The sequence below is a fragment of the Salmo salar genome, chromosome 03, assembly GCF_965601325.2.
Source record: "Salmo salar chromosome 03, fSalSal1, whole genome shotgun sequence".
Classification (NCBI taxonomy): domain Eukaryota; kingdom Metazoa; phylum Chordata; class Actinopteri; order Salmoniformes; family Salmonidae; genus Salmo; species Salmo salar.
Window position 1 is genome coordinate 15,386,694 of NC_138293.1, and position 22,297 is coordinate 15,408,990.

At 42.0% G+C, this 22,297-nt stretch overlaps 1 protein-coding gene across 4 annotated transcripts in view; it reads right to left on the bottom strand.

Annotated features, from left to right (window-relative positions):
- Positions 1-22,297, bottom strand: part of LOC106598945 (CMP-N-acetylneuraminate-beta-1,4-galactoside alpha-2,3-sialyltransferase) — an 82,263-nt gene that overhangs the window by 43,913 nt on the left and 16,053 nt on the right. For 3 of the 4 annotated variants that reach the window (XM_045714530.2, XM_014189974.3, XM_045714531.2), the window contains exons 2-6: positions 17,553-17,701; positions 7,574-7,627; positions 7,054-7,101; positions 5,092-5,134; positions 2,181-2,273 (exon numbers count right to left, since the gene is read on the bottom strand). In XM_045714530.2, coding sequence (XP_045570486.1) covers positions 2,181-2,273; positions 5,092-5,134; positions 7,054-7,101; positions 7,574-7,627; positions 17,553-17,661 — 347 coding nt within the window. In that variant the 5' untranslated portion in view covers positions 17,662-17,701. The remainder of the gene's footprint in view (positions 1-2,180; positions 2,274-5,091; positions 5,135-7,053; positions 7,102-7,573; positions 7,628-17,552; positions 17,702-22,297) is intronic. The other variant, XM_014189977.3, reaches the window with a different exon arrangement.

A 22,297-nucleotide genomic window follows, 5' to 3' on the forward strand; every position in this document is an offset into this window, starting at 1 on the left:
CATCAACATGTGGCTACAGGGGCCCAGCCGCGGAATAAATAACTGGGACAGTCAAGAGTCTCCTAGTCCATGGACAGAAGAACAGACAGGGATCTGGTCTGCTTGTCTTAAAGAGAGAGGGCTCCCAACACGTGAGGCCAGGGCACATTGTGCTCATTTCCTCTCACTGGGGGCCATATTTTCATAACCGCTCCGCTGAAGTTCACCGCCAACACTTGATTTAGGGCTCCAATACAAACAGTTTGGCGTGAGGGGAGGTGTTGAAAATATTGTATTCCGTGGGGCAGGGCCTTTTGGAAGAGAACAAACAAGGAGGATGGAGGGGGTGGGGCCTCACTTCAGGAGGTTGAGGGGGTGGGGCCTCACTTCAGGAGGTCAAGGCCAAGTTAACAACTGTCAGTGTATATACACTTTGTTTCTACTACAGATTAAATAATTCATGTGGAATTCAGTTTGCCAAGAAGAAAAATTAGGCCACGTTTTTACGTGAATCATCAACTTATTTGGTCATGAGAGTGAGACCAAAAAATGGATTTAGCTGTGGCATACGGAGCTGGGGATGCCACTCATCTATGTGAGTGGGCTGACAGGGAAGCAAAGTGGCCAAGAAGAGGTAGCCATTTGCTTATTTAGATTTGGTATCTGTGGTTGCACATGTCATGTATGAACGAACCAGACACTTCGCTTTTTCACACATTGCACTCATCAAACTCTAACAGGACATCTAACAGACACGCAACTTTGTCACTATAAGTCATTAATTGTACTAACTGAACTGTGTTACTGAAGTGAATGTGGTAATAATCAATGCTGTCCCAGAGGGGGCTGTTTGTAGGGAACTCTGAACCGACACGTGTGGCTGATTAGAGGAAGTCGTTGGGAGACATCGTTAACACATAGCCTCGTAGTTGGAAGGGCCTGAAACCCGCCTGAAAACCAGACAGCTTCTTCTTTAACGACTGCTGTAATTTAGCAGCGCCCCAACGTAGCTCGCCCAAAGTTATGATTACTATCTGACTCCAGAGAAAAGGCCTAAGACTATGTGTGTAACACGCCATGACGACTCCTTTTGGTTTCTGTATGAGTCATAGTTAACCATACAAATATGTTGTTTCAGAAAGAATAAGAAACACAAAATACAAGAAATATCCTGTCATTGCTGGTCTTCTTCGTCATTCAAAACTGTCTAACCCAATTGAAGCATTCTGTACCACTACTAGCTGTCTTTTTGCAGACTATGCATCATCACAGCATCATCGTACATTATGTTAAGATGGAGTCGCCATCTTCCACATTTAGGGGCAGCAGAGGAAAAATGCCCCGGGCCATTGTTCTGCTATGTTGAACATGCCCCTTTACTAGCCAGACCTGCTGAGCACTCATGAGACAATGACCCATGGCTGGAGAGGAGACGGTGTAGGGATGGCATCAAAGGCCCAGTGACATCACAGAGGGCCGTCGAGTGTTCCGTGAAGGAAGATGTGATGAGTCATGCCCTCCTGGACAGGAAGTCATTGCCACTCCGACAAAAGGCTAATTTCTGGCATCCATTTTTAAATGGGGTAGGACGGGGGCTACGCTCTACCAACAGAGATGCTTTTGTGTTCGGAAAGCTGATGAGGACATGGCATAGTGCAAGGTTCCTCAGCTGGCAGCCCGATTCTATTTGTCCCCAAGAATTCCCACGCATAATAGAGAGATATCTGTGATCGTATACAAATGTAAGCAACGCCTGAAAGCCCAAATATTATATCCATTTGGGCTTCCTGCAGTCAATTTGCAGTCTACAAATTATTTGTAATTATGTTCCAGCCCCCTGACCATCTGCCTGCGGCTGAATGTAGTTGATCCTGGTATAGTGTGTGTAGTGAGGATATAAATGAATGACTAAAAGATTGTGTGGGAACGTGGGGGCTTTTATTCCTGAGTTGATCCCCGTAGGCCATGCTGGCTGGAGTAATGTCATAACGTCTAGGGGTACGTCTCAATAGCTTAGAGTTGCTGCCTCTCCTGAACTCCTCTCCTCCAATGGCACTAAACTGATATAAAACATTTGGCTTCACCTGACCAGTTTTTTTCAGCAGTGCAAAGTACGAAGGAATGGAGACAAGGAGAGGAATCCTCTTAAGACTCAACATGCACCCAAGGACTCTAATCAAACCCTGGAGAGAGTTTCTCACTTTGGATAGATGGCAGTCATCTTGGCAGCTGCGTAGCCTGGCTTGCACACTCCTTCGCTGAGGTTGCCATACTTGTACGCCAATTCTGCTGACCTGCAAATGTCACCAAGAGGGGAGGACAAAAGGTTATTAGATGAGACTGAGAACAACATGACCAGATAACACTGCACTTCCACACAATCCAATTTAGACAAAGATCTCCCAGGAAGAAAGAACAAAAAAATTGTTTGAGATGTGGAGAGGAGAAAATAAATAAAATCAACATGTTCCCTTTAGCCCATCCTATGCTTGTCCTATTTAGAGGTAAAGTAGGACTAGAGAGGTCACGTTCTAACCGTCCATCCTATGCTGGTCCTTTCCTATTTAGAGGTAAAGTAGGACTAGAGAGGTCACATTCTAACACGCCATCCTATGCTGGTCCTTTCCTATTTAGAGGTAAAGTAGGACTAGAGAGGTCACATTCTAACACTCCATCCTATGCTGGTCCTTTCCTATTTAGAGGTAAAGTAGGACTAGAGAGGTCACATTCTAACACTCCATCCTATGCTGGTCCTTTCCTATTTAGAGGTAAAGTAGGACTAGAGAGGTCACATTCTAACACTCCATCCTATGCTGGTCCTTTCCTATTTAGAGGTAAAGTAGGACTAGAGAGGTCACGTTCTAACCCTCCATCCTATGCTGGTCCTATCCTGAGGTAAAGTAGGACTAGAGAGGTCACATTCTAACACTCCATCCAGCAGCCCCTTTTACCACCTCCTCATTGCTATCATGCTCATGAATGAACTGCTATATGGCACGTGACTAGTTCAAATAAACAGGGGAGGCCTATCCGTCACACATAGGGAGTGTTGATGAGATGGGGGCAGGGCAGGGTGAAGGGGGTGCGTGCATGGACAGGCTACAGCTGGATTGGACTGGGCTGGAGTCTCTTGCTAACATGCCATCTTTGCTAGGTCAGAGGAAGTGATCAGTTGGTGACCACTGCTGTAGGCAGTTGTATTAGCAGGTCCAGATGAGAACTAGCATTTAAACCCTCTCCTGAAGTTGTGCCTATAGTGAGACTGTCTTCAGAAAGTATTCACATCCCTTTACTATTTTGTTGTGTTACAGCCGGAATTTAAAATAAATTAAATGGTGACGCTTTATTACTGGCCTACACACAATTCCCCATAATGTCAAGTCGAATTATGTTTTAAGAAATGTTTACAAATGAATTAAAAATGACAAGCTGAAATGTCTTGAGCCAATAAGTATTCAACCCTTTTGTTATGGCAAGCCAAAATAAAGTTCAGGAGTAAAAATGTCATTAAGTCACATAATAAATTGCATGGAGTCACTGTGTGTAATAGTGTTTAACATGATTTTTGAATGACTACCTCATCTTTGTACCCCACACATACAATTATCTGTAAGGTCCGTCAGTCGAGCAGTGAATTTAAAACACATTTTCAACCACAAAGACCAGGGAGGTTTTCCAATGCCACCTATTGGTAAAAATAAAAAGCTGACATTGAATATCCCTTTGAGCATGGTGAAGTTATTAATTACACTTTGGATGTTGTATCAATACACCCAGTCACTACAAAGATACAGCCGTCTTTCCTAAGTCAGTTGCCGGAGAGGAGGGAAACCACTCAGGGATTTCACAATGAGGTCAATGGTGACTTTAAAACAGTTAGAGTTTAATGGCTGTGATAGGAGAAAACGGAGGATGGATCAACAACATTGTAGTTACTCCACAATACAAACCTAATTGACCGAGGGAAAAGAAGGAAGACTGTACAGAATAAAAACATTCCAAAACATGCATCCTGTTTGAAACAAGGCACTAAATTAATACTGCAAAAATAATGGCAAAGCAATTAACACTTTGTATTCAGGGCAAAAAGTTGTGTTTGTGGCAAATCTAATACAACACATTACAGGGTACCACTCTCCATATTTCAAGCATAGTGGTGGCTGCATCACGTTATGGGTATGATTGTAATTGTTAAGGACTGGGGAATTTTTCAGGATAAAAATAAAACGGAATGGAGCTAAGCACAGGCAAAATCCCAGAGAAAAACCTGGTTCAGTCGGCTTTCCACCAGACACTGGGAGTTGAATTCACCTTTCAGCAGGACAATAACCTAAAACACATGGCCAAATCTACACTGGAGTTGCTTACCAAGAAGACAGTAAATGTTCCTGAGTGACCGAGTTACGGTTTCCATAAATCTATTTGAAAATCTATGGCAAGACTTGAATTTGTGGTCTGGCAATGATCAACAACCAGATTGACAGAGCTTGAAGAATTTTGAAAATAATAAATGGGCGGCATGTAGCCTAGTGGTTACAGCGTTGGGCCAATAACCGAAAGGTTGCTAGATCGAATCCCCGAGCTGACAAGGTACAAATCTGTCGTTCTGCCCCTGAACAAGGCAGTTAACCCACTGTTCCTAGGCCGTCATTGGAAATAAGAATTTGTTCTTAACTGACTTGCCTGGTTAAATATTTTTTGTTCTTTTTTTTTGCACAATCCAACACCTATTTATCTAAACACACATCGACATTTATTAGTCATATAGGGATTGATGAGTGGTTATAATAATTCGACCCAGCATAATTGCTTGGTGTAAAGTTGGCTAAAACAATTCCAATTAATCATGTTTATTTGAATTGACTAGCGATGCAAATGAGATTAATAGGTCACAATATGAATATTCAGGCAACAAGTTCCAGTTCAGTTTCTGATTTGTTAAAACTGAATATAGCCCATTCTTAAGATCAGACAACTAGCATCTGATAAATGGCATATGCATCTGCTAAATTAGCATATTTAGCATCTGCTACAACAATCAGTTGGAGATGAAAGATGTTTCCCTTTGGGTTTAAAATGACATTTTACTTTACAAAATGTAATTTTACTTACAACTTTCCGTCCAGCTTCAGCAGAAAGCCCTGCTTATCATACACTATAAAGAAAGAAAGAGACAGAAAAGGGGTAAGAAAACTGAAATGAACAAACATGATTCAAAATGGCTTATGAACCAAGACTCATCCCATAGACGAAGACAGAGTGATCATCCATCCTCATCTTGAACATATACAACTATGGCTACGATGCCGATAGTTGACCATCTCTCGCCAAGTAAACAGCCTGTGGATTTTCATAAAGAAAAGAAACCAAAGTAAAACACTCTTGAAAGCAGGTTAGAGATCTTTGCAGCCGGTCAAACAAGCGGGGGTTGGGGAAAGCCAGCCAAAAACATTCCGGCGTGTTTCAAGTGCAAATGATAAGTTAAAAACAGCAGTTGTGGTTCATCTATGGAGGAGGACCATGTGGGGTCGGTCCATAGGTGCCGTTTCAAGCGTCATCAGCATTTAGGCTTTTTTAGTAGCGAAGGGGAAAGAAGCGAAAGCATAACGTCTTTAAAAAGATCTACCTGCTGTTTTCTGCTTGGACAAGAGAAAACGGTTAACAGCTTAGTAATAGTGTCCTTCAACAGGGAAATCAATTCCGCAAGACAGATATTTGAATTCCACTTCAGTCCGTTTGTGTACACGTATCCATCATTGTGACCTGGATGTGATTCGGCATGACTCCAATACACTACGAGGCATGCCGACTTAGTTCATATATCATTCTGTCATTCTGTCAAAGCGTTAGGTCAACAGAATGCCCCAGGTCTCTGGAACCTACTGCTACTGAACTATTTCCATTGATCTGTGAAACACAGTGAAGACGTGTTACTAGTGAATCTCTACTAGATACTACAGCCTGCAATTATCCAGACCTTTACTTATAACTGAACAGCATCTTCTGATGAAGCCAGTAGATACTGAATATCTGTGACTGAATAAACATGTAAGGACAGCAATTACATAAATGACCCCTCATCAAAATAACACAATAAGCAAAAGGGAGAAAGGGAAGCAGTTCTCAGCGCTCCTGAGGTTGCACTGTGCCTTCAGAGGGATTCTAGAGGAGAGAAGAGGAGGAGGCTGCCTTGAAAGATGGGCCATGGGGTTTAATGCAGCAGCTATGAGTGTGTGTGTTTATCATGTGTGTGGAAGGAAGCGCATCGTAGCCAGAGCTGAGCAGAGGAAGCAGCAGGACCCTGCCTGTATTATAAACCTCGGCCACTGAAACCACCTAGTACCAGACACCCTTTAGACTGTGTGTCGCTGCTTAACCTTTAACTTGATGCCCCTTTCTAAAAGGCTGATACAGAGCTGCTGTTCTATGCTCAACAACAGAGGGAGCTGTTGCATCATTCAATGGAGTGACATGAATGATTCAGCTGTGCTTTATTTGCTCCATTCACATTGGGATGATCAAACCAACTGAAACCCCACGGACACCAGTGCCGTCCGATGTCTGGGACTGTGGTGTTGTTGACTTGGTTCAAAAGGTTGAAGAGAAACAGAGTCACATTTGCCTGTCACACTCATTTCTCTCGCCATGCCAATGGGACACATTTCAAAAACAGTTTGGGAGTTTGTCCAGTAGCCCTTTCCAGGGAAAGGGAGCCAAGCATGGGACCTTTGTAAAATAAGTGGTCAGCGACAGAGCCTTGCAGGGAGTCTGGCCAGGCACCATGTCCCACCCTGTAGTACTTGCCATCTGTCAAAGATCCGATTTACTGATACAGTTTCATCATAAATTACACCTTTAACCTTTGAAGACATAACTTGTAATTGGGATGATGTCGACCGCAGAGAAGCTCTCTCTGCAAGAAACAAAATAGGGTAGGATTATCTTTGTGAGAAGCATGAACATCTTCTAGATGAGGAACGCCCCCAACCTGGCCAGTGGGGTGTGATGTGTTCCAGGAGGCACATGGAGCTGTATTATTAAAGAGGGGTGGAGAGGGAGGGGGAAGGTTTGTACCTGAGCCTACTATTTGTCCCACGGTGAGAGCAACGTCCGCTTCCAACTCTGAAACACAAAAAGGGTCAGTTAGGCCCGGTCCGGTGGGGGTAACCACAGCAACCAGTGTCCGCAGCCCAATAGGTTTAGGCAGGAAATGTGCACAAGACACAAATCCCTAATACCACAGAGGCCAAGGAGGAAGAGGTTAGTGACATTAGTAGCCCAAAGTTCCATTAAAAACCAAGAGTCTGGATCCCCCAAATCAAGATGCCTACCCACTGTGCTGGTAATCATCTACGAAATGCACATTTACGATTATTTTAGTATTGGTTGTGGTTTCTGAAAGTTACCAGCAAAGACCACAGTACATGAGTGAATGAGTACATTCTGGTCAGAAAACAAGAGGAGAGGATCAAATGCAAGGCTTCTGTTGTAGTGTTAGTGGAAAGTTGTTATTCCAAAGTGAGCCCCTAAGCAGCCCGGTTGCACCACTTTCCCACCATCACTCAATGTAAAGGGGGCTAGCGCCTCAGTCTACCTGTGGTGCTTTGACCTTTAGTCGGGACTATGAGAGTGGACTCCGAATCAATCTCTGCAAACAGAAGGGTTAGAGAGGACGTCAGATGAGACAGAATGTCCGCTCAGCAAATGAGACCGAGAGGGCTGGACAGGAAGAGTAGGCCTGGGAGTCAGGTAGAGCAGACAAGGACAAACCAGCACAAACAGACAGTGAGATAGAAAACTCATTAACAGAGACGCATCTTATTGAAAGTATTGTTTCTTTGCCCAACACAACAAAGTATTTTTAAGACAGAGGCGGCTACTCCTACAATCTATTAGACTTTTAGGCAGGTTGAACTGGCCCATTACAGAACGCTGGACTCAAATGCAACTGTTGCCCATCAAGTGGGTAAAAAAAGAAAAAAGAAAAGAAATGGCTTTAAGGCACTGCGGACCCACCCTGACCTGTGAATCCCCCTGCACCGTTTACGAATGTTGTTTGTTATCTTTACCAGTTGGCAACAGGTCCACATTTCCTTTCCACTTTCCCGTACATATTTGTCTTTTTAATTTGTATTTCAAAGGAGATAAAAACGGTGAACTCTTGCATAACGAGGCTCAAGTTCAAACAGAACCATCCCAGGTCTTCAAAAGCAACAAAATGTTCCTCTATCAAAATAAGCAGAGGACAGCTGTCGTGTTCTTTTATCTAACTGCTGATGATTAAACACAACCAACAGGCCTCTGCTGAACAATGAGAAGGAAGACACACTGCAGTCTGTAAGAACATGAAAGCAGAGCAGGGGGCAAGGGGATTCTAGGACGACAAACACTGGGTTGTTTGGTACTATCCTACTATTTAAGTGGAGACTGCACTAAAACTGCCATTTTACCAAACAAACTATCCCTCAATGGTGTAACAAGTCGGTGTTAACACATTAAATACTCAATTAGGAAGTTACCTAATTGTATAGCCTAGCGTGCTTGCTGCCTTGCCCAAATTAAAACCTAGTCATGTGTAAGGCATCATCACAGGAGCCAGTCTACCACAAGAGAGTGATGGACCAAACATAGCAGTTTAAAAGCCTTGGGCGGGCCGCATAAGTCCAGTGTAAAAAAAAAAAAAGATATACATCTATCCACTACATAACCAAAAGTATGTGGACACCTGCTTGTCGAACATTCATTCCAAAATCATGGGCATTAATATGGAGTTGGTCCCCCCTTTGCTGCTATGACAGCCTCCACTCTTCTGGGAAGGCTTTCCACTAGATGTTGGAACATTGCTGCAGGGACTTACTTCCATTCAGCCACAAGTGCATTAGTGACGTCGGCACTGACGTTGGGCGATTAGGCCTGGCTAGCAGTGAGCATTCCAATTCATCCCAAAGGTGTTCGATGGTTTTGAGGTTAGGGCTCTGTGCAGGCCAGTCAAGTTCTTCCACACCGATCAATAAACCATTTCTGTATGGACCTCACTTTGTGAACGGGGGCATTGTCATGCTGAAACAGGAACTTCCCCAAACTATTGCCACAAAGTCAGAAGCACAGAATAGTCTAGAATGTCATTGTATGCTGTAGCGTTAAGATTTCCCTTCACTGGAACTAAGGGGCCTAGCCCAAACCATGAAAAACAGCCCAAGGCCATCATTTCCCCTCTACCAGACTTTACAGTTGGCACAATGCATTTGGGCAGGTAGCGTTCTCTTGGCATCTGCCAAACCCGGATTCGTCTGTTGGACTGCCTGATGGTGAAGTGTGATTCATCACTCCAGAGAACACGTTTCCACTGCCCCCAGAGTCCAATGGCGGCGAGCTTTACACCACTCCAGCCGACGCTTGGCATTGCGCGTTGTAATCTTAGGCTTGTGTGAGGCTGCTCGGCCATGGAAACCCATTTCATGAAGCACCCAACGAACAGTTCATGTGCTAACGTTGCTTCCAAAAGCAGTTTGGAATTCAGTAGTGAGTGTTGCAACTGAGGACAGATGAGTTTTACGCGGTACACGCTTCAGCACTCGGCGGTCCCATTCTGTGAGCTTGTGTAGCTTACCACATCATGGCTAAGCGGTTGTTGTTCCTAGACATTTTCACTTCACAATAACAGCACTTACAGTTGACCAGGGCAGCTCTAGCAAGGCAGAAATTTGAGGAACAGACTTGTTGGAAAGGTGGTATCCTATGACGGTGCCACGTTGAAATTCACGGAGCTCTGTGGAGAATGCACGACTGTGTGCTCGATTTTATAGCCGAATCCACTAATTTGAAGGGGTGTCTACATACTTTTGTGTATATAGTGTATATTATTATTGTATAAAAAAAAAATACATTTTTCAGGATGGAAAAATATCTTGTCGACTTAAAACTAAAACCAGATAAAGGGAGTAGAAAATAAAATGAACCAGTATAGTTTTAAATAATAACATCTTTGAGAACAAAAATAAATAAATCTACAAAATAAAAGCTAAACAGTCAGGGAGAATTGAAAATTCCCAAAAACAATTTAGCAGTATTGATTTTGTTATGTTTGAGCATAAGAACACAGCATTAGCCATGGAAAAATGCATAGAATTGCAGGAAATTAGCTTTTACAACCGCAAAATTCTCTCAGTTCTATTGAAAAATGTGAAGAATTGCAGAATATTGGCTTAAAAATGTAAAAATGTCTGTGCATCTTTCGTTTTGGAAAGCAGACAACTAAGTTCTCGGATTTTGCCTGTGCTTAGCTCTATTTCGTTTCTTTGTGTCCTAAAAAAAAACTCCCTAGTCCTTGCCGATGACAAGCATACCCATAACATGATGCAACTACCACCATGCTTGAAAATATGAAAAGTGCTACTCAGTGATTTGATGTGTTGGATTTGCCCAAAACCTAACACTTTGTTTTCATGACATAGTTCATTTCTTTGGCACATTTTTTGCAGTTTTACTATAGTGCCTTATTGTAAACAAGACGCATGTTTCAGAATATTTGTATTCTATACAGACGTCCTTCTTTTCGCTCTGTCAATTAGGTTAGTATTGTGGAGTAACTACAATGTTGTTGATCCATCCTCAATATAATTTTTTTATTTAACCTTTAACTAGGCCAGTCAGTTAAGAACAAATTCTTATTTACAATGATTTCCTACCCCGGCCAAACCCGGACAATGCTTGGCCAATTGTGAGCCGCCCTATGGGACTCCCAATCACGGCCTATTGTGATACCCTGGTTTGAATCCAGGCCGTGTCTCAGTGCTAGAGGCATCACTACAGATGCAGTGCCTTAGTTCCCAAGTGGCACAGCGGTCTATCAGAGCCATTAAACTCTGTAACCATTTTTAAATGTCACCATTGGCCTCATGGTGAAATCCCTGAGCGGTTTTCTTCCTCTCCGGCAACGTTTTTTTTTCAGTTTCCAAATCAATTTAATTGGCTATTTTGGTTAATGGCCTTGGTGCCCTGGCAGATTGAACACCTATTGAAGACCAAATGCCCTTCCCCCTAAAATCCCAAGCCTTTCCACCACCTAAACCCCTTACTGATCCAGAGAACACCCGGCACAGGTGTGGCCTTTCACAGTTGACACCCTCAGGTGATGTACCAGCAGATAGAAACAGTGGGTGTCCACTTTCAGTCACACTTGCATGACAGTGCTGAGGGTAGCAGGCAGCAAGCAGCAGCGCTGATGGCTGGGAGAAGAACACGTCGAGCTGTCCTCTACATTTCTCTCTAGCAACAGCTCCTCTACAATGCTAACTACACCAACATCATACAAAAATTAGTGTGCGCAAATGTTCTCACACTTCATATCACACCCTCAATCTGTTTCCCGTCACTGTACATTCATTTGTCTGTGGTGGAGGACTACTTAGGTGGTGGGCCGTAGCAAACCATCTGCTTTAGTTATCGATCTCTGTCGAGGGAGGAGCAGGTGTACATTTATTTCTTGAACACATTTCTGTTTCTTGGCAATGACAAATCTTGCAACAATTTATTTTTTATTACAAAAATTTAAATTGCAATACTTAGCTAGCTGGGACAGGCGAACGCTGCTGAGTACTCAACTGTAAACCAAGCAAAAGTTGTGTACTATCCATGGTACTCCCTGCTGATCATGTCTGCCAATCACATTATTCGTATCTAAGGTAGTAGACAGCTGGTGATTACAGCTCGAGAGAGAACTCAGTCCGACAAACTGCTACCAGGTAGTCTTTTTTTAAATGTGTAGTCTATTTAGTTACAGAAACATGATACCATCAATGTAAGCTGTAAAATGACTACCAACTTAGAAACCAAAGAACCTTAGTAATGTAGCTAGCAATCTAATTACAACACGTAGATCTGTTGCTATATAGCAGAAGAAGATAGCTTTATCACCATCGATGATGTCATTCCGGGTCAAGGAGCGTTTAGCTATCAGTTTATTCCAAGTAATAATTTAAGACCACAAATCTAAAAGGATAAGGCGTGTAAATCTAATAGCATTGGCTATCTTTCAAAAAATTGTCTACGGAGTTAACTATTTATATGATCAAGACAATACGTATTCTCCACTAACATCAAGGCGGTGACCCGATCCTGTAGGTTCATGCTCTACAACATTCGCAAAGTACGACCCTGCCTCACACAGGAAGCGGCGCAGGTCCTAATCCAGGCACTTGTCATCTCCCGTCTGGATTACTGCAACTCGTTGTTGGCTGGGCTCCCTGCCTGTGCCATTAAACCCCTACAACTCATCCAGAACGCCGCAGCCCGTCTGGTGTTCAACCTTCCCAAGTTCTCTCACGTCACCCCGCTCCTCCGCTCTCTCCACTGGCTTCCAGTCGAAGCTCGCATCCGCTACAAGACCATGGTGCTTGCCTATGGAGCTGTGAGGGGAACGGCACCTCCGTACCTTCAGGCTCTGATCAGGCCCTACACCCAAACAAGGGCACTGCGTTCATCCACCTCTGGCCTGCTCGCCTCCCTACCTCTGAGGAAGCACAGTTCCCGCTCAGCCCAGTCAAAACTGTTTGCTGCTCTGGCACCCCAATGGTGGAACAAGCTCCCTCACGACGCCAGGACAGCGGAGTCAATCACCACCTTCCGGAGTCACCTGAAACCCCACCTCTTTAAGGAATACCTGGGATAGGATAAAGTAATCCTTCTAACCCCCCCTTAAAGATTTAGATGCACTATTGTAAAGTGGTTGTTCCACTGGATATTATAAGGTGAATGCACCAATTTGTAAGTCGCTCTGGATAAGAGCGTCTGCTAAATGACTTAAATGTATTGCACATTGCTGATTGGTTCCATTTTTTTTGTTACACCTTCATTTAACTAGGCAAGTCAGTTAAGAACAAATTCTTATTTACAATGACAGCCTACCCCAGCCAAACCCTAACGACGCTGTGCCAATTGTGATCCGCCCTATGGGACTCCCAATCACGGCTGGTTGTGATAGAGCCTGGAATCGAACCAGGGTCTGCAGTGGTGCCTCCAGTACTGAGTTGCAGTGCCTTAGTCCGCTGCGCCACTCGGTAGCCCAAAGTTTAGAAGTTCAGCAAATTTGCCTGGGCGGCCAAGTGTTGAATTATCCTTTTTATGAGAAAAAAAGCGCAAGAATTGAAGGTGCCAACAAATGTATATAGTCATAGTAAGAATGTTTTACTGTCATATACACAAACATTATGATCATCAGCTCCTCTCTTGAAGGGGATCCATCAACGTCACGTTTTCAGTCTTCGGCCACCCCAAGTGCCTTGCAAAAGTTTTCAGACCCCTTAGATTGTTGACAAAAGAAATTACAATTTAATTTTAATCCCACTTTGTAAGACAAAATGTTAAGAAATCCATGGGTTCTGAATAATTTTGCAAGGCCTCGAGAGGCTCTGATATCAAACTGACAGACTGACTGAAGCACTCACTCAAATCCACCCAATGCATCTTATGAGAAAGTTCCCAATCAGTGGTCATTTAGATTTGTGAGAAGGGGCTCAGTCTCTTGACACTACAACCAGACTATATGGGCCATCGTCACTACTCTAGTCCTGAAATTAGAGGGGGAAACTGGGGACCCTAAATATTGACAGTGTAAAGGCAATGCACACAGGGGTCTTGTCACAGAAACTTCAAGTGTCAAACATCCTCTGGAGTTGCTGCAGTGGGAATAAAAACAGCCATATCAACTTGTTTGCAGTTCAAGTTGTCAGGTATATCATGTCCAAAATGCTAAGAAATAGCCAATCAGGGTTCAAACATGACTCAGCCCTGTGGCCTAGCTGCTCTGTTGACCATTAGTGACACACCAGTTTAGTGCTTTACATTGTAAAACATGAAGTCAATTCACTGGTGGTCAGCAAGTTAACACTGTAGGGATAAATATTTACATAAGAATAGTTCAAAAATGGGTATCTTCCACCATAACTCATACACAACACAATGTGCTGAACGGTGATTTAAAGACTCCCAGAGTAGAATACCTCAAAAGTGTAGAACAGGGATTATTGGGTTTGATCCTCTGTGGTGATATAACAGATAAAGTCAGAGTTGGGGAGAGTACACAAAAGGGACGTCAACATGCTTCCTGTCCTCTTGGACAAACAGACCTCCGAACCTTAACATCTGGCAGCAGTGTGCAAAAAGCCACAACTCCCAAATCCAGTGTTTTTCTGGACTAAATGTTTATGGTCTTCGTGTTGAGAAATATAATTGGAAACAGTCACTTCAGAATCATCTATGAACAAATCAAAAGGACATTAATAATTTTGAAATAATTAAAATGACGACAACTTGAGCCAAATGAAAAAGACTCAAATTAGTTATTTTGAAGGGGCACACGTATTGCAAATTACAATGCTTACTGGGAATGTAATGGGAGCAAGACAGCGTAACTGGAGCTTCTGATAACTTGAAAGAAGTCATTATTTTATACTGCAGAAGAAGCTTGGGCCCCTCTCGGATGCCAGGCTCACTGTGGGATTACAACGCCCTCCTGTGTTCCAAAATGTCCCTCTTAGCTTCTCAAGCTTCCTTCAATGTCTCAGGCTATAAGTTACTCAGAGGCAACCACAGTCTAAAGCACAAACTTCAACTTCCATTCAAACACTTCCTGTGAAAAGTGCATCTACCGTGTTTCCTACTGATAGACCATTTCTAAAAGTTCCAGGGAATGTTTATGGGAAATATTTTAGCACCCTCTGCTGGTTACAAAGACACATTTCAGTGACCACCCAGCAGTGAAAAATCACCCAACCATCCACGCCCTGGGAGAGTCAGGTTTTCCACCATTACGTAGCCCTCTTCATTACCAATCCTGATTCATAACCAACCGACACCCAAAACATGCCAGGCGGGTACAGAGCTGACCACAGGGCTCTCACAGCCTTCAGTAGTACTCTGCAGCTGGAACTTTAGTCCTCATCAACTACAGGAAATACATTTGAGAAATGGGCTTCGGCTACTTAGGGAATGGCAATACACACATATATAGATTCAAGTTTTATTAGTCGGATGCATGTGATACGCATGGTATACATCGTCCATAAAACCTTACTTGCAGGTTCCTTCGACAATGCAACAATAAGAAATAAAAGAATATGAACATAAAGTAAATGTCTCAGTAGAATAGAATAAAAACTTTAGGAACAGGAAGGAAGGAACAATTTATAGTCCAATATGTACATGTGTATTGGGGGGGGTGGGTGCAGTGTACAAATTGAGCAGTATAATAAGTGGCAGTTGTACTGTGTGTGTAGCATGAATCTATACATGCGCAGTCCCTTCAGAAATGTAATTCAAAATGTAAACTCACCCATCTACACACACAATACCCCATAGAAATTCAGTGAAAACATGCACATTTATTGAAAATGAAATACAGCAATATCTCATTTACATAAGTATTCACACTCCTGAGTCAATACATGTTAGAATCACCTTTGGCAGTGATTACAGCTGCGAGTCTTTCTAGGTAAGACTAAGCTTTACACGCTTGGATTGTACAATATTTCCACAATTATTTTTTGAATTATTCAAGCTGGTTGTTGAAAATGGTTATCTAGCAGTAGTCAACTATTACCATATATGTTTAAGCCGATTAAAGTCAAAACTGTAACTAGGCCATTCAGGAACATTCAATGCGGTCTTGGAAAGACACTCCAGTGTATATTTGGTTATTGTCCTGCTGAAAGTTGAATTCCTCTCCTAGTCTCTGGTGTAATGCAAACTGAAGTAAGTTTTCCTCTAAGATTTTGCCTGTGCTCAGCTTTGTTCCATTTCTTTTTATCTTAAAAAAAACTCCCTAGTCCTTGCCGATGACAAGCATACCCATAACATGATGTAGCCACCACTAGGCTTGAAAATGCAAAGAGTGGTACTCAGCATTGTTGCGTTTGCCCCAAACATAACGCTTTGCATTCTGGACATAAAGTTCATTTCCCTGCTAAATGTTTTGCCGTTTTACTTTAGCGCCTTATTTTCCCTCTGTCAATTAGGTTAGTGTGGCGGAGTAACTACAATGTTGAGGATCCATCCTCCGTTTTTTTCCTATCACACCCATTAAACTAACTGTTTTAAGTCACCATTGGCCTCATTGTGAAATCCCAGAGTGGTTTCATTCCTCTCCAGCAACTGAACTTTGAAGGACACCTGTATCTTTGTAGTGACTGGGTGTATTGATACACCATCCAAAGTGTAATTAATAACTTCACCATGCTCAATTAGATATTCAATGTCCGTTTTTAACCATCTCCCAATAACTGCTCTTTTTTGCGAGGCATTGGAAAACCTCCCATGTCTTTGTGGTTAAATCTGTTTGAAATTCACTGCTCGACTGAGGGACATTACAGATCATTGTATGTGTGGGGTACAAAAATTTGGTATTCATTCAGGCATCATGTTAAATAATATTGCACAAAGATTGAGTCCATGCAACTTATTATGTGACTTGTTAAGCACATTTTTCCCCCCTGAACTTATTTTGGTGTGTCATACCAAAGTAGTTGAATACTTGACTCAAGACATTTCAGATTTTTATTTTTTATAAATTTGTAAAAAATATAATTCCACTTGATGGGGTATTGTGTTTAGGTCAGTGACAAAATCTCAATTATATCAATTGAAAATTCTGGCTGTAACACAACAAAATATGGAAAAAGTCAAGGGGTGTGAATACTTTCCAAAGGCACCTTGTGTACTGATCATTGAACATCATGAGAAACATTGTGGTCTTTGAACAGGAAGTGTAAGACTTAGTCATCTTGATTTCCACCAAAGATAAGAACCTAAGAACTCATGTTCAGTTACAGGAAAAAACATTATTCTGTTTAATTTCCTTACTTCCTTATTGCTTGAAAATCTTCCTTAGAGTTTAAGGTTGCTGATATGCCATAGTAACATAGCCAATCACAGTCCTTGTAATAACACTACCCACTGGGCACAGACATCAGTTCAATGTCTAGTTTTGATTTACATTTGGTTGAGTTGAATGCTATGTGAAATCAACACGAAATGTCACCATGTTATTGGATTTAGGTTAAAAGTTTGGTGAAAGAGACAAAATTCCCTTAGGTTGAAGACAAAAAAAATCCAATCAGTTTTCCACGTTGATTCAACATCATCACATTGAATATTTTGGTTGAAATGACGTGGAAACAACGTTGATTCAACCAGTTTCTGACCAATGGGTAGCAACTATGAAACCTCAGCCTTCCCCAATGTGACTTGTTAAGCAAATGTTTTCTCCTGAACTTATTTAGGCTTGCCATAACAAAGGCATTGAATAGTTATTGACTCAAGACATTTCAGCTTTATTTTTTATTAATTTGGATAAAAAAATAAATCCACTTTGACATTATGAGGTTATTGTCTGTAGGCCAGTGACACAGATCTTGACTGACAAGCTGAGACAGACACTGAAAGACAGGAGTAAATCAAAAGGCTGAAAAGTATATAGATAGATTGCTGGTCGGTCTCCTCTCTAACATAGACAGTTCAATAGAAAAATGGATGGATGGATGAGTGGAGAGAGGCGTAGGCCGTCTAGTGTAACTCACGTGGCTTCTGGCCCCATACGTGCAGGTGTAGCTTCCCAGAGGAGTAGTAGATGAAGCCCAGGACCAGCATGGGGCATAGGACGAACAGCAGTTTGTGTGACGACTTCATTGTGGTTCTGTCATTCACATGGCACCATGCAGCACATCACCTACAAGGATACAGGAGATGCAGAGAAGTGAAAGTACAAGGGAAATGAGGAGGAGTCAGTAATGTGTGCAAATAGGCTGTCTGGCTGTAAGAAATGGCTTAGGCTGGGGGGGTGGGGAGAGAGTAGAAGATGAAAAGCCAGTGTGTTGCAGAAGGTGGCGCACACTACTTGTCAGCTGCAATTGTTGAAATTAGTCAACAATGTCTAGTAAACAAAACGTTTCCTGCTGAGCAAACATCCAACTAGGCTGAGCCACAGACATTTTTACATTTCCAAAAACTATCCATAACTGAGGTAATATGATCCAACTGGCCTCCCCAACCATTGGTTCCCACTAGAGGTCGACCGATTAATCGGCATGGTCGATTTCAAGTTTTCATAACAATCAGTAATCTGCCTTTTTGGACGCCGATTATGGCCGATTACTTTGTAATCCATGAGGAAACTGCGTGGGAGGCTGACCACCTGTTACGCGGGGTGCAGCGTCAGAATAACCTTATGGCTGCAATGTGGCTGCAATGAGCCAAGGTAAGTTGCTAGCTAGCATTAAACTTATCTTATAAAAAACAAACTACACGGTTGATATTACTAGGTTAACTAGCTTGTCCTGCGTTGCGTATAATCAATGCGGTGCCTGTTAATTTATCATCGAATCACAGCCTACTTCAACTTTGCCAAACTGGTGATGATTTAACAAAAGCACATTTGTGAAAAAAAGCACATTCGTTGCACAAATGTACCTAACCATAACAATCCATGCCTTTCTTAAAATCAATACACAGAAGTATATATTTTTAAACCTGCATATTTAGTTAAAATAAATGCATGTTAGCAGGCAATATTAACTAGGGAAATTGTGTCACTTCTCTTGCGTTCAGTGCAAGCAGTGTCAAGGTATATGCAACCGTTTGGGGCGCCAGGCTCGCTGTGAACTGCGTTTCTTCCTAAAAAAGACCGTAATTAATTTGCAAGAATTTAACATAATTATGACATAACATAGGTTGTGCAATGTAACAGCAATATTTAGACTTAGGGTTGGTTCCGTATTTCACTGAAAGAATAAACGTTTTGTTTTCTAAATGATAGTTTTCCAGATGTGACCATATTAATGACCAAAGGCTCGAATCTGTGTGTTTGTTATAATTAAGTCAATGATTTGATAGAGCAGTCTGACTGAGCGGTGGAAGGCAGCAGCAGGCTCATAAGCATTCATTCAAACAGCACTTTACTGCGTTTGTGAGCAGCTCTTAGCAATGCTTGACAGCGCTGTTTATGACTTCAAGCCTATCAACTCCCGAGATTAGGCTGGCAATACTGAAGTGCCTATAAGAACATCTAATAGTCAAAGGTATATGAAATACAAATGGTATAGAGAGAAATAGTCGACACTTCATAATTCCTATAATAACTACAACCTAAAACTTCTTAACTGGGAATATTGAACCACCAGCATTCATATGTTCTCATGTTCTGAGCAAGGAACTTAAACGTTAGCTTTTTTACATGGCACATATTGCACTTTTACTTTCTTCTCCAACACTTTGTTTTTGCATTATTTAAACCAAATTGAACATGTTTCATTATTTATTTGAGGCTAAATAGATTATTTATGTATTATATCAAGTTAAAATAAAAGGGTTCCTTGTTCATTCAGTATTGTTGTAATTGTCATCATTACACACACACACACACATAAAAAGATTGTCCGAATAATCGGTATTGGCTTTTTTTTGGTCCTCCAATAAATCGGTATCGGTGTTGAAAAATCATAATCGGTCGACCTCTAGCTCCCACATTGTTTCCACCTTGACAAAGGAAGAGGCACTATGCCCACTCACTCATGCCCTGAGATCTGAATGCAGCACTGATGAGTGAAGAGATGGTGGTCATATCTGGGATATGAACCCATCTCTTAAATCGCATTCATTTAGCTCTTCTGTGCGGTTTACAATCACCCCGGCCCGGATGTCACAACAAAAAAAATGTAACCCAACAACAAAGCAATTTTGTCACACCTGCAACTTCCAATCATCTTCATTGACTATTATTATGCACAGAATAGTGTCACTATACCAGAATTTTAACTTCGATACCGGTACCTGGTTTAGTATCACGATACCACAAACAAAAAAAGAATGCATATTAGATAAAAGTCACAGAATGGCACTTGATCCAGACAGAAACTCAGCAACTGCTCTGGGACCGGTTCTAACGATGAACCAGTCCGAGCTCAATGGTTCTAACGAACTTAGTCTTAAGATGCTTTTGGGAAACCAGGCCCTGTTCAATCATTAGGAATCTTTGGAGCTCAATACCATTACTTTTTAACAGACTTTATGTCTATTATTTAGAGACAGCCATATATGCATTAATTAATCTATTATACTTTTATTCATTTATTTATTTCACCTTTATTTAACCAGGTAGGCTAATTGAGAACATGTTCTCATTTGCAACTGCGACCTGGCCAAGATAAAGCACAGCAATTCGACACATACAACAGAGTTACACATGGAATAAACAAAACATAGTCAATAATAAAGTAGAACAAAAGAAAACAAAAAGTCTATATACAGTGAGTGCAAATGAGGTAAGATAAGGGAGTTAAGGCAATAAATAGGCTATGGTGGCGAAGTAATTATAATATAGCAATGAAACACTGGAATGGTAGACGTGCAGAAGACGAATGTGCAAGTAGGGATACTGGGGTGCAAAGGAGCAAGATAAATAAATACAGTATGGGGATGAGGTAGGTAGATAGCCCATCTGTAAACAGCCCATCTATGTACAGGTGCAGTGATCTGTGAGCTGCTCTGACAGTTGGTGCTTAAAGCTAGTGAGGGAGATACGAGTCGCCAGCTTCAGAGATTTTTGCAGTTCGTTCCAGTCATTGGCAGCAGAGAACTGGAAGGAAAGACGACCAAAGGAGGAATTGGCTTTGGGGGTGACCAGTGAGATATACCTGCTGGAGCGCGTGCTACGATTGGGTGCTGCTATGGTGACCAGTGAGCTGAGATAAGGCGGGCTTTACCTAGCAGAGACTTGTAGATAACCTACAGCCAGTGGGTTTGGCGACGAGTATGAAGCAAGGGCCAACCAACGAGAGCGTACAGATCGCAGTGGTGGGTAGTGTATGGGGCTTTAGTGACAAAACGGATGGCACTGTGATAGACTGCATCCAGTTTGTTGAGTAGAGTGTTGGAGGCTATTTTATAGATGACGTCGCCGAAGTCGAGGATCGGTAGGATAGTCAGTTTTACAAGGGTATGTTTGGCAGCATGAGTGAAGGATGCTTTGTTGCGATACAGGAAGCCGATTCTAGATTTAATTTTGGATTGGAGATGCTTAATGTGAGTCTGGAAGGAGAGTTTACAGTCTAACCAGACACCTAGGTATTTGTAGTTGTCCACGTATTCTAAGTCAGAGCCGTCCAGAGTAGTGATGCTGGACAGGCGAGCAGGTGCGGGAATTTAGTTTTACTTGCATTTAAGAGCAGTTGGAGGCCACGGAAGGAGTTGTATGGCATTGAAGCTCGTCTGGAGGTTAGTTAACCTGTTGGGGATAGGGGGCAGTATTTGCACGGCCGGATAAAAAACGTACCCGATTTAATCTGGTTACTACTCCTGCCCAGTAACTAGAATATGCATATAATTAGTAGATTTGGATAGAAAACACTAAAGTTTCTAAAACTGTTTGAATGGTGTCTGTGAGTATAACAGAACTCATGACAGTCAAAACCCTGAGACAAATCCTAACAGGAAGTGGAAATCTGATGTGTGGAATCACTTCAAACCTTTGCCATTGAAACACATAGGGACTTATTAATCATTTAGCACTTCCTAAGGCTTCCACTAGATGTCAACAGTCTTTACAAAGTTGTTTGAGTCTTCTATGGTAGAAACTGACCCAAAGAGAGGCTTGGGAAGTTGGTCACAGGGGGAGGGCCATTACTACTATGACGCGGGCGCCCATGGGAACATTTTGTTCCGAAATGTTTAGTAAGACAATGCAATCGTCCGCCTTGAATATTATTGAAGCTCTGGTTGAAAAAGGCCCTAAAGATTTATGTTATACAACGTTTGAACGAACGGAAATATATATTTTTTGCACATTCGTGACGACAAGTCCCGCGCGCTTCAGTACATTATGAGTAGCCTTCGGAATGCGCTAACAAGAAGGAACTATTGGGACATAAATTATTAACTTTTTCGAACAAAACTACATTTGTTGTGGACCTGGGATTCCTGGAAGTGCCTTCTGATGAAGATAATCAAAGGTAAGGGAATATTTACAATAGTATATTTGATTTTAGATGGTTCCAAGATGGCGCTAACATGTATCGCCTAGCCTATTTTTCTGAGCATACCACGTTGTTTATTGCAAAGTGTGATTTCCCAGTAAAGTTCTTTTTAAATCTGGCAATGCGGTTGCATTCACGAGATGTTAATCTATAATTCTTTGAATGACAATATTAAATTTTAACAATGTTTTCGACTAGTAATTTTGTAAATTGTAGCGCTGATTCACCGGAAGCATTTGAGGGAAAATATTTTCTGAACGTCACGCGCCGATGTAAAATGCTGTTTTTAATATATA